The sequence below is a fragment of the Euprymna scolopes genome, chromosome 10, assembly GCF_053919585.1.
Source record: "Euprymna scolopes isolate OS-2025 chromosome 10, ASM5391958v1, whole genome shotgun sequence".
In the NCBI taxonomy this organism is placed as follows: Eukaryota; Metazoa; Mollusca; class Cephalopoda; order Sepiida; family Sepiolidae; genus Euprymna; species Euprymna scolopes.
In genome coordinates, this window is record NC_136491.1 from 91,437,178 (window position 1) to 91,451,032 (window position 13,855).

The 13,855-nt window shown below is 33.4% G+C and overlaps 1 protein-coding gene across 11 annotated transcripts in view; it reads left to right on the top strand.

Moving 5' to 3' along the window:
• Positions 1–13,855, top strand: part of LOC145286125 (cadherin-23-like) — a 1,312,625-nt gene that overhangs the window by 941,233 nt on the left and 357,537 nt on the right. For all 11 annotated transcript variants that reach the window (XR_013869108.1, XM_080134833.1, XM_080134832.1 and 8 more), the window contains 2 exons: positions 3,635–4,089; positions 11,517–11,676. Coding sequence is in view for 10 of the 11 variants with exons in the window: in XM_080134833.1 (XP_079990959.1) it covers positions 3,635–4,089; positions 11,517–11,676 (615 nt within the window). In the remaining variant the exon portion in view is untranslated. The remainder of the gene's footprint in view (positions 1–3,634; positions 4,090–11,516; positions 11,677–13,855) is intronic.

Genomic DNA, 13,855 nt, shown 5'->3' on the forward strand with positions numbered 1-13,855 from the left:
AGAATCAGTAATTGTATCGGAATTGGGAAAATATTGGAATTGTCTCATCCCGAATAATTCTAACGCTTTGTTCTGTAAGCTTTTTGTTCTTCATATTTTATCACGGAAAATACATACTAAATATTTCTTAGTGTTGAATAGTATTCTGAGTAGCGCCGTAATTATTGCTGGGTGCACACACGCAAATATTGTTGACAAGCCAAGAAATGTCATCAAAAATCATAAAAATTGGAAGTTTTGAAATCAACGTTCTTCACCTGACAAGTTTTGAAAAGAGTCATATTCAAATTTGGCCTAAGATGAATTTGATAAGGGCCAGTTAAATGCGGCATCGAATATCGAAATCCCTATCTAAAGTTTTTTTGTAAATAAAAACAAATGCCAGCCAAAGAAGATGTCACTCAGAGCCGATCGACTTGTCATTTTGTCGTCACCCACAACACTTCACCTCGCACACCACCTCTCTCTCTCCCTCTCTCACTCCATAGAATATTTGTGGAAGTATTATTGCAAGAATAAATTTATATGCCCAAAATGGACAGTGTTTGTTATATACATTCGCGGAGATTTTTGGCACACAATTTATAAATAAATGAAACTACAGCATAACGTAACACACGTATTTGAAGGAATTTTATTATTAATCTTGTTGATTTCAATTTCCTTGTACTTCACGCTAATGCATGTATAGCAATTAACAGATAATGTTTAATCAATGCACTGCCGAACAACACACAAATAAACTCAAACACATACTCAGACACGCTTGGAGTTGCATAATTTATATATATTGTGTAAACAAACATGAATTCAGAGAAGAGAACTCAATCCACGCGATAAATACCATTTAACTTGTTTCGGTGAGTAATGGAACATTTTCCTTCGCTGGAATAAGTATTTTTAGCTAAAACGGAAGTGAGATAAGATTTATTCGTGACAATAAGATAATAGAAGGCGACATTTAGAAAAATAACTAGTCCGAATCAAGTATCGCTACGCTAGGTGGATTGTGAATTTCGACTACCGTTGGAAATTCAATCAGAAATATATACCCAAAATTGACAGTGTTTGTTATATATATTCGCAGACCATTTTGACACACGATCTATGAATAAATAGAACTACAGTATAACGTAACATTAGCTTTAATCTTAAATTATGTTTTTAAAGACTTAATTTAATTGGTCTAATTAGTCATCATTTTCAAATAACTACATTTTTACTAACGTTTAATCACTTTCGATCTTCTCTCACCGTATGACGTCACTGGTGAATACGTTACGTAATAATCCGTTCTACGTTGCAATTTTGTTGAGGTTGAAGGTTTAATCTCACCACAGGCGATACTAAGTAAGAGTAAAATATAAATTACTAACTTATCATAGCTTACAGAATGAGAGAAATTTACACTTTCAATCTAATATAAATATTTATATATTAACCCCAACTAAATATAAAATCTCAATACGACGACAATAGGAAGTAGAGCTTAACACAAAAAGCATAAATGAAAGCCGTAAATTAAAATTTACATGTACAATTTATTTTGAGATAGAATACCTCAAACAAAGATAATTAATAAATCCTTATTCCGCAGAGTTTCAAAAAAAAAAGTAAAATTCTTTTCTTCGAAGGAAAGAAATATGTTAGCAAATTTATACATACTATCAGAACCCGTGGAAATTCCACGGTAGTTGGAAATGTTTAAAACCCGTTATAAATAAAATTAATAACGATGAATTGAAAACAATTTTTATCAAATTCGTTTTTTAAACTTTTAAAACTAAAAAGAATAGATTTAAAAATTTAGATTTTTTTAATGAAAATTAAACACAACACATTTTTTTCTGAATACATTTTTATAAAAATTATAAAAGAACAGTTGTCAATCACTTGCATATTTTTATAATCTTAAAAAGAAAAAAAATTTTTTAGTCTTCTCTTAGCATGACATTTTTAAATTACAAAATAAAATAGCCAATTTGAAACCGCAAGTAGATAGCCATGTTTTTTTTTTTTTTTTTTTTTTTTTTTTTTTTTTTTTTTTTTAGAGAGGAAATGGGTTTAATGATTTTTCATTCGTAAATGCAACTATGTAGGGGTGTAATTCGCTTCTCATTAATTAATGTTTGTGATGATATTTTTTGTAACACTCGACGTACCGGCCAGTAATTAATATTTACATAGCAAAGCTAAAATATTTGCTGCTTTTAGTATTGTATGAAACTGCATTATATATGTGTGTGTGTGTGTGTGTGTGTGTGTGTGTGTGTGTGTGTGTGTGTGTGTGTGTGTGTAGTAATTTATGAAAATATATACGTGCGTCCATGTGTTGTCCGTACGTCAATACCAGATAAGAAGCAAGAACGAATTGAACACAAAATAGGCTGAAGAATATTACTTCAATACATGTCCAGAGCAAAACAGCTCTCTTTCTATTTCAACTCACCTGTCACTGGTTGGCGACTGTTGTTTATGTGGTTTATGTTGTTTATGTGGTTTATGTGTGCTGGTTTCCACATTCAATTTTTTTTTCATATTTCGGCTTTTTTCGTCATTATCGCACCTTATATTTTAATCGTCCTTATTATAAGTCGCATGGTTTTGCTTATATATAAGTGTTGCATTTGCTAATGAACAGCCGACTGCGTTTTTTTTTTAACGTGAGTTTACTCATTCCAAAAAGGAGTTAATGCCTGGGATTGTGGTTTCATAACAACACAAAATATGCTACACTACCTTCCCTTTTAATTAATCATTGAAAGATAGTACATTAATCTTAAATAGTATCGTAAACTGAATCCAGCATTAAAAGATAATACTATAGTACATTAATAGAAGTAATGGTATAGTTCCGGCATTAGTTAATCTCTATTAGTAATAGATTGTTGTTGTTGATGATGATGATTTTGTTATTATTAGTAGTATGTACTTACTTTGAGTTTTCAAAGAGATCATTATCAGAGATTACCCACTAAAAACAACCGACAGTATTCTCTGAAGTTTTCCGAGATACGCTTTACCTGTTTCGATAGACTTTTCCAGTGACTGAGCGTTGTCGTAACAAACGTTTGCCAGTGATTTCTCAGCAACAGTTACCACTGGTCTTCACTGGGCATTTTGGTGGTGATAATCCTCCCCAAAATCCTAGTCATCTTTAAGTCGAGATCGGATGAATGTTCTGCCTCCTCGGTCTTTCCATCCTCCTTGACTTTTCACGGCTATATTCGGTGGCATCAGCCTAAATTGGCTTCTTTCCTATATATTTTTTTATTTTTTCATTTATTGATTATTATTAATAATTACTATTACTTATTATTTACTATTATTAATTTATTTATTACTATTATTACTATTATTACTATTATTATTATTATTATTATTATTATTTACTTTATTATAATTATTATCATTTACTTTATTTATTTTTACTTTATTATTTTTTTAATTATTTCTTATCATTATGATTATTACTATCATCATCATCATTATTATAATAATAATTATCATTATTATCATCATAATTATTATGATTATCATTATCTCTATTATTATCATATTTTATTTATTATTATTATTATTATTATTATTATTATTATTATTATTATTATTATTATTATTATTATTATTATAGGTACGAGTGTAACGAAAATTCAAGCCCGGGATGCAGATCTTACAAGTCCCAACAATGAAATCATTTACCGAATCGACAGTGGGGCATTCGACAAGTTCCGTATCGACGCAGTCAGCGGCGTTCTTACCGTCGAGAAAGGCGCCATCTTAGATCGCGAGCTGATGGCGAAATATCAGCTGAATGTCTCGGCTATCGACCGCGGCACGCCGTCGAACTATGGCAGGTGCCAAGTTATCATCTACATTGGAGACGTCAACGACGAATCCCCGTACTTCGATAAACCGACCAGCTTCCTGACAGTCATGGAGAACCAGACAATTGGCACCATAATACACACCGTGTCTGCAAAAGACAACGATTTGGGTGCTCACCTTGAATATAAAATTTTATCTGATCGCATTCAAGCCTTCAATGATCTCACACCTGTGCCTCCAAATATTCTAGAAACTATCAAGGTAAGTTCTTCTAATTGAATTCACTTCAAAACGCTGATCGATTCTTTGCACTTAAACGAAGGGGTGTTTATTTATTTACCAATCGAGACATACGTTATATAGAAGACGGTTATCAGTGATGACTTATTTGCGGGCTTCGGGTTTTCAAACATAACACCCGCTCTGTCACTAATCTAGACATGATTCCAAGTAGAAAATGTATCACCTTGATTACGGCATCCACGTTTGATAGAATAGTAGAACCATTATCTAACTTAATGTTATTTTCTTTAATTATATATTTTGGTAAAATTGTTGTTATGTGGTAAACACCCATTCATTGTTTGATAACGTGGGTAGGAGAAAATGCATAGTCTGCATTAGGACATACGAATATGGTGGTCTACTAGCAAAACAAAATAATCGTTTTTATTTTTACTTTTACCTACATTAGTGTTCTTTTCTTTAATTAATACTAGCAGAGAGACTCGACGTTGCGTGGCGCATTGAATGATGATCAACAAATGTCTCGCACTACCATATTTTTATACTCATCGAATTTAGTAAAATTGCTCACTTTTTAACCAAATCGATTGATTGCCTGCTCTGGTTGGGGATCCATCGAGGTGCACGAAGCTTCACATGCATTCCTGCAGTAACTTATGTTGTTGGTTTTTTTTTACGGCATATCAACCCTTTTAAGGTTATTTAATGCTCAATCCAAAGATTTTGAAGAAAAAATTTTTAATAGAATATATTTGTTGTTTACTAGTCGGTTTCTATTTAACCCATAGTTGGCACCCTAACAGGTACTACCACTCCCGGTCAGAGTGGGCTTGGGAGCAATGGCAATTAAATTATATATATATATATATATATATATATATATATATATATATAATGGCTTGAATTAATGTTTAAAATGCAAAAGTCAAGTATCATGCTTAAATTGTGATCTAAATAGAAACATTCATTTCGAACGCACCTCTATCATATTACAGAATCTTCCGTTGAGTTTATATACCTGACCTTACTGCTGGTGCGGTTATAATGGCTTGATTTTAAGTTTAAAATATAAACGTCAAATATCATGGAGCAATCGGGATTTAAACAGAAACATTCATTTCGAACGCGCCCTTGTCATATCAAAGAAACTACTGCTGATTTTATATATGTCGGGCCTTTCGGCCTGTGTGGTAATAACACTTTTTGAATTCACTTAAGACGTTAGGCTGTATAAGGTGTTAACTTTGGTCAAAATCGTCTGAAAACTTTCCGATGCAAAACCTAAGAACACTGGCTGTACCAGTACCTTCGTGTGAAATTTCATAAAAATCGGCCTCGCCGTTTTCGAGTCAATAGGAAACGAAATCACGTATACACTGACACACAGACAAAGTCCCTTTACTATAATAGTAGAGATAGACATAGAGATTTCAGATAAAAATAGATGTCAAGGCGTAGAAACCTATCCGTTGTTTGATTTGTTTTGCTTATCCTTTACCCGCTCTCTTTAACACTTGAGAATTGCACAGCAGGTATATTATCCAAAAAGTGTGAGCGGATTTCTTCAATATTTTTAATTAAAACGTGTTACTATTTACTTGCCTCCACACGGGATCGCCTTTTAATGTAGAGAAAATTCAAGATACTCAAAAAGACAGGGTACTCTGAATTAGGACAAAATTTTAAATTGATTCAATCTAGAAGGAGCGATCTTATACTTTCTTCCTAACTAGAAAAAAAAACTACCAGCTTGTTCAGGTTGGCAGTGTCTGATAGGTTGACACGAACGTTTCCTATGAGAGAGAGAGAGAGAGAGAGAGAGAGAGAGAGAGTTCTTATAGGGGACGGCAGGCGTTCGTCAAATTTTGTGTCGTTTAATCGGTGCATAAAATTATATTGTGAAAAGATAATGAAAAACAAACGGTTAAAAAATAAATGTTTATGAAGCTGAGTCGAGTAAGAAGATTAAAGTAAACGGACTATAAATGCAGCTATGGTAGTATAATATAAAACTTGTATTTCTTCTCAACCATTAACTACCTAAATGTAGTTTTCTTTTGTGGCAGTTTTAGGTCAAATATGCATTGCATGGAATAAACCTATTCGTTGTTTATTAACGTTGGTTGATTGAGCAATGGTGTTGCATTGTGGGAGTGCATATTTAAGGATGATGAGGGGAATCATATTGGGGCAATACATATAATGATAGTGATAAGAGAGAAGGAGAGAGAAGACGTTTATACATATACAGTTCTGGGATGCTTGAAACTTCATATAGATACTGAATGGAGATGTATACAAGTTCTTAACACAGAGGAAGGGAGATGCATAATCCTCAAATGGGTACACAATGTTCCTGTTTACAATGCCTCCCCACGGGACAGAGTTAGACACCAGGGTCGTTTCTTAATGTGGAGAAAAGGAACAAAAATAAAAATTGTCTCAGTCGTGAAGGATTTCTCCTCCACTAACAGAGAACAAGAAATTGAAGTGCAGCATTTGAAGAACAGATACTACACTTTGATCTTGTCCCGAAGGCGTTCATTACAAATGATAATAACAATTACGTTTTCTGTGTTGAAAGATGACACATGATAAGAGTTTTACAAAAGCACAAACACGATTCTTTATTCATTGGACCGGTCGAATGCTGATGACGTCAGGAATTCACTTGTATCTAAATGGTTTAATATTCTTCCCTTCGCTTCCTAAGGGCCAGATGTCCACTGACTGCCAACTGACTGACTCACTCTCTCTCTCTCTCTCTCTCTCAATTTGTGATGAATTAAGTTAATACACTTGAGGTTGTAATAATGTTATGATATCCGTTTTAGAGGGGGTACATATTATTTACGTGACGGTCTGTACATATATTATTAAATGTTCCTTGTAGCTGACAACACACATATATTTAAATGTTCATTTAGAGAAGAGACAGAGTGACAGTAGGTACATGTTGAAGACATTTATACGGAGAGAGTTACTGTTATGATTAAACACATTACGTTTTCTCGTTGGAATGATGAACACAGAAAGACGGCAGTTATAGAAAACATGATGATAGTTTATTCTTCGACCGGTCGGAAATGATTCTGTACTTTAGGAATTCAAAGTCGTTACATGGTTCCTTCTAAGCCTTCCGCTTCCAAGAGGGTCCCACGACTCTAACTGAGAATCGGTCTGATCCTCTCTGCTTCTCTGATCTGAATCTGATTCTTTGTTAACTCTTCGAACCCTTTCCTATATTGAGAAATCATTTCTGCCATGACGACACACGTATATCTGGCAAACGTGACCAGAACTCGCGTGTTTCAAACATGCGCGATTTGCACGTTTTGAAATCATTTCTGACGACCAGGAAATTTCCCATTCTCTTTGTTTTACAAAGGGATTTAACCTACTTGTTAATTCTCTAACCGATATTTTTATTATGCATTCTTTCTAAGAATGTCAATAGATTTTCCAGACAAATTTTATTTATAAAACATTTTAAAAGAATTAACAATTTATCTAGACATTCCATTTAAAATCTATTGTTCTTTAAAACTTATCTACAGGGTTTGATTCTCGTTTTATCTGATATCATTTTCTTTAACTAGTTCTCTTTTTTTACTTACATGAAAAGGGGACAACACTTTTCATGTAACAATAATTAAAAAACATATTTGACTCTACTAAAGTATTTAGCACTTTTTCTTTTTTTGCCGCATATACCTCATATATATATATATATATATATATATATATATATATATATATATATATATATATATAGGGAAAGTATATAATAAAAACCTAAATTGACTTCAATAAAAAAAGGACATATTTCGGTCAACACCGATTTAACAGTCACCTTAGCAGGTTCGAGCGGATTTTTGCAACCAACTTTTTTTATATATATTTACACAACTTTAATCTTTGAATTGATATTTTTATCAAAATAAATAAATAACTCATTAGAGTTATAGCTTTTTATTCGCGATTAAGATTAACTTTTTTATGTAGAGTTCGATTATATATTTACAAAAAATTTTAATAAAACTATTTATACTAAAATTTTAACATTTATATAAGGTATTTATGTCATGATAGAACAAATGAAAACTTAAAATTAAAAAGTTGATTTTAAGGCTTTCAGGGTCTGTTTTGAACGAATATCACATTTCAAACTGTCGTCGGTAAGTAGTTGTTTACAAGTAAAAAACATCCGGTTTCGTTTTCAAAAACAAGTCAACCCAGTTTTGTTTTCAATTTTCCAAAATGTTATTTTAGGAAGTGGAGAGATTGCCATTAGAGAGTACCGTCCGGGCAAGGAAAGTTTAATTTTTTTTAGATGGTGGGATTAACATTTTTTTTCTCGCTTTTTTTTTTAGGGGGGGGTCAAATCTGCTTTTTATTTTGCCCTCATTTATAAATTTTATTTGGGGCACAGGAGGAGGAGAGTGGCCGCCTTGGTACAGTACTTTACAATGGTGATTTCTTTGTCCCCCCACGCACACTAAAATATAATTTTCAAAAAAGAAACCAAATGAACTTGTTTTCAAAAACGAGACCAGATTTACTTGTAAATAGCTACTTGCCAGCGACAATTTAAATATACGTTCAAAATAGACTCGAATATACCTTAAAATCAATTATTAAATTGTGAGTCTTAATTTGATGAACAGGCACAAACACCTAATATAATTATTTTAATATCATTGTTGTTTTGGGGGGTTATTTTATTAAATGTCAATCCAAATTTTGGTTTAAATAATTTTATTAAAAATTGTAATGCTTGTTTATATGATTGTTTAATGAAATAATCGACAGATCGATTTTTTAATATGTTCTTTTAAGCAAAATCAATGTTTACTTGTCGTGTCGAAAACAGTATTATATTCAAAAATTACAAAAACTGATCGAGTAGAAAATTATTTAGAGTGAAAAATAATTTTACGGAAAATTGAGAGAAATGGGATTGCGAATACAGGCTACACATTTATCTCCCTTTCCGCTATTTTAATGACGATGTTGGATTCAGCAGATAGCGATATATATATATATATATATGTATATATTATTTTTAAAATTTAATGGGTGTAATATATATATATATATATATATATATATATATATATATATATATATATATATATATATATATATGCTAAAACCACAATAGAATTTGTTCTACTCCGTGAATTTCCGTCATTTTCGGACATATTACTATTTTTGACTTGATAATTAAGTAAGTGCAGTTGTTTTTACTTAATGCCATATATATTTTTTTAAATCGATCTGTCGACAATCATAACAAGCACCAAAATTTTTGTAAATATATAAATGCACTCTACATACAAAACCAATCTTGGTCGTAAATAAATGATATAACTCGTTATTATTTTTTTAATAAAAATATCAACCCAAAGATTAAACTTGTGTAAATATAAAAATAATACGCACTATTGGTCGCGAAAATCTGCTTGAACATGCCAAGACGAAGTTTAAACCAGTGTCGACCGAAATCTGCCTTTTTTTTCAGTGAGGTCGGCTGGGGGTTAGTATTCCCTATTTCCTGATGTATATCGCTGAAATCTAACTTTCTTTATATATATATATATATATATATATATATATATATATATATATATATATATATATTCATCAACCCATTTCACCTCTCGTCTGCGGTCCTGGATATGACCTTAAACTATATCCGATGGTGAGGGCCCCAGCTTGCAGGCCTTAGGGAGTGTGGAGCTACCCTTTAATTGCCATTGCTCCCAGGTCTACTCTGACCCGGAGTGGTAGCACCTGTTAGGGTCCCAACTATGGGTTAAATAGAATACGACTTAAAAAAACAAATATACTATATTAAAAAATCGTTCTTCAAAATCATCAGATTCGGCATTAAATAACCTGAAAGGATTGATATGCCGTAAAACAAAACAACCAACCACCTCTTGTCTGCAAATTTTATTTTTATTTTGCTTTACCTTATTTTTTTGCTTCCATCTTCTATTTTTATTTTCGTACACTTTTCTTTTCATTATCTTTGTTTTTATCTTTTATTCTTTATTTTAATTGTATAGCTCAGCATATTTCATATTCATTTGGTCCTAATTAATGAATTAATTAATCAATAAATTATTTAATTCCCATAGCATGTAATATATACTCGCAAAAACGTATCCCATGCTTCTATCGACCAATCGTGTTAAAATCCAACTCTAGCATATTTAAAGTACAAGAATTATCTGATAATCCCCTCGACAACGCTCTCTCCTCCTTCAATGTATACCCCTTATAAAAGATCCCCTTACAGGTATATTGCTAGGCGTCGCATCCTTATCTTGTTATCTAGCACCTCCACTCCTCTTCTGATAAGAAGCATTAGGCTTCGGAATACCCGGCATAAAGAGCTTTGATAACCCGTTCACATTGTATTCCATTATTTCAAAGGGATCAATAAATATATATTTTCCTCTTGTATTAAACTCCTATATCCTACTATATCAGAAAGCCTCCATTTAAAGAATCCTTATATACTTTTTGATACCCTTATAAATATATTATACACCTCTGTGTGTGTGTGTGTGTGTGTGTGTGTGTGTGTGTGTGTGTGTGTGTGTGTGTGTACGTGCGTGTGCGTTAGTTATTTATTTGTTTTTTGTTTTGGAATGAATTCAATTATTTATACGAAAAGTGCATTTTTACCTAAATGCGAGTTCGGAATAATTTTCCCTTTTACCAATTTGGTAACTCTAGATGGGGAGCGGCATATACATTGTTTTTAAAATATAATTATTCACTGAAACGTGTTTCGTCGTCTAGGACTCATCAGGGTGGTTTATGAGTCGTAGACGACGAAACACGTGTTAGTGGATAATTATATATTGCTGAAATCTAATTTTCTATTGTTTATATATCTATCTATATATCTATAAAAGTGAAAATGTCGGTCTGTGTATCTGTGTGTGTACATTTCCCTTCGCAATAACTCTGTCAATTTTTAGTCTACAGACTCGAAATTTGATATACAGGATACTGAGATTTGGGAAAATTTATGTGATCAGTTTTCGGCCAGAAATTTGTACGATTAAGGGGTCAAAGTTCAACGATTTGACCTTTGAGAACTCTACCAAACTCCTCCGATAATTTTCGGTCTAAACACTTGAAATTTTACATATAGGTTCATTTGGGCATGGATCTAACTTAATAACTTAATTTGAGCCCAAAGCAATAAATGTTAAGGGGTCATAATAGGGGTCAAAATTTAAAAAAATGACCACTTTTTTCTTTTTTTTTTTTGCTCAACATACATCTCCAAATGCCCGGGCAACGCCGGACACCCATGCTAGTATATATATATATACATAAACAAGAAAATTAGATTTCAGTAAGCATGTCTTTATTAATTTGCAATTATATATTACAGTTCAAATTTATTTTCATTGTAGAATCATTTTGGCATATTCAGTAACAACGGTTCAATATACATTAAGAGCCCGCCTGATCGAGAAGAGGCTGATCAGGTGATCCTTCCCGTCCGAGTCACAGACTTGAACGCCGTGAAATCACCAACAACTCAGGATATATCTCGAGAACAGACCGCTACAGGTATGTAACACTATATATTTGATGTTAATAGCCACTGAGAATCTTTCATTGGATCTAAGTTGTTTATCAATCAACTAATATTCCTGTACCATCGCCTTAATGCTGTGCCTGCTGTACAAGCATTTTAATGGAATGCGCTCTGATAAACTCATTGCACGTGTACCTCCTGGACGTATATACAGCCGACAAACCCGTTTAGCAACACAATCTCACCCTTCACTGTAGAGGTCCCTAGATGTCGGAAAGCCTTCTACTCTAATAGCTTCTGTCCTCAGACAGTTAGAATTTGGAATTCCCTCCTTGTTCCCTTCATTTCTTGGCTGTACTGACATTAAGAAGTTTAAATATGACATACTCTGAAATCGCACTCAAATCCTTACATAGTTTCCTGCAAACATGGTCTCAAATAGTAATTCTTTATGTCCAAGTGACAGCATGACTTGTTGGTGCTAATAAAGAGTTATATATATATGTGTGTGTGTGTGTGTGTGTGTGTGTGTGTGTGTGTGTTTATAACCAATTAAAAAAACTATAAATACACAAAGCCTCAAATGCAAAATAAAAAACAACAATCGCTCCTGATGATAATCGGACGCACCGATAGAAAGCGCTTGAGACGAATATGGCTAAACAACAACGTTTGGGCGCCATTCTATACACTAAGCCAGCTGAAATAAAAAAAGACCGCTCGGCAAATGGAAAAGATATCCAGAAAAAAGAATAACTCTGCCGTGTTCAATCAGACGTGTATATATATATATATGCATGTGTATATATATATGCATGTGTATATATATATGCATGTGTGTATGCATGTATATATATGCATGCACATATATATATATGTGTGTGTATGCATGTATATATATGCATGTATATATATGCATGTATATATATACATGTATATATATGTATTGTGTATATATATGCATGTATATATATGTGTGTATATATGTGTGTGTGTATATATATATGTGTGTGTGTATATATACATGCATGTATATATGGAGATATATATGCGTGTGTGTATGCATGCATATTTATTTATATATATGCAGGGAGTATATATATATATATATATATGATGGACTCTCCCGTCGATTTCGACGTATGAGGTTCGGACAACCCATATTTATAAAACTCATTTATGCTTTTGCCTCTGATGACTTTTTAATCCAGCAAGGGACTTGCAAACAAGGCCACAAATAGAACATGAATGTGGATTTAACGCTGCAGATATTGGTGCGGCTGCTAGTCGTTTTGCTCTTACTCTGCTTTCTTTCAGTTGCCTTAAGCTTTCAGATTGAATCCTCTGGAGACCTTCAAAACACCTTGATCTCCATCCTTTTTTGGTCATTCACCTCATCTTCAAGACTCCTGTATGGTATGTTCACTGCAGACAAGTTACTCTTCAACTTGTCCTTGTACCTAAACCAAGGACGTCCGACAATTCTTTTACCACCCTCAAATTGACTGTACATCGCAATTTTTGGAATTCTGTCATCGGGCATCCTCAATACATGACCATCCCACCGCAATTGCGATTGAATAAGGAATGATTCAATGCCAGATATTTTGCATTTTGTGAATAATTCGGTATTTGATACCTTGTCGCGGAGGCTAAGACCACATATGGAGCGTAGACAGCTTTTGTGGAAAACGTCCAGCTGATTAATGTGATGTCTATATGGGTCCATGACTCAGATCCATAAAGAAGAACGGAAAGAACAACAGCACGGTAGACAAGGATTTTTGTGTCTAGTCGAATACCCCTTTCGTTCCACAAGCGATGGCGAAGATTTTCAAAGGCAGAAGTGGCCTTAGCAATCCTGTTGACAATCTCATCATCAAGAGAACCGCCCTGCATCACCTTGCTACCAAGGTAAGGAAAGGACTTGACATAATTGATATCATGACCGTCGACCTTCAGCTTGCGCGCAGGAAATCTATACTCTGGTGGATTTTGTTTTACACCTTCAACTTGTTTTGGAGTAGGGTGTGGCTGATGCACTACCTCAGTCTTCCTTATGCTAATGGTCAGGCCAAAGGCCTTGCACGCGGCTGAAAATCGATCAAGAAGAACCTGGGCTTCTTCAAAGGATGTGGCTACCAGTGCGGCATCGTCAGCGATGAGCAAGTCGCGAATAATTTCGGTGCGAAGAAGAGTCTTGGCTTTAAA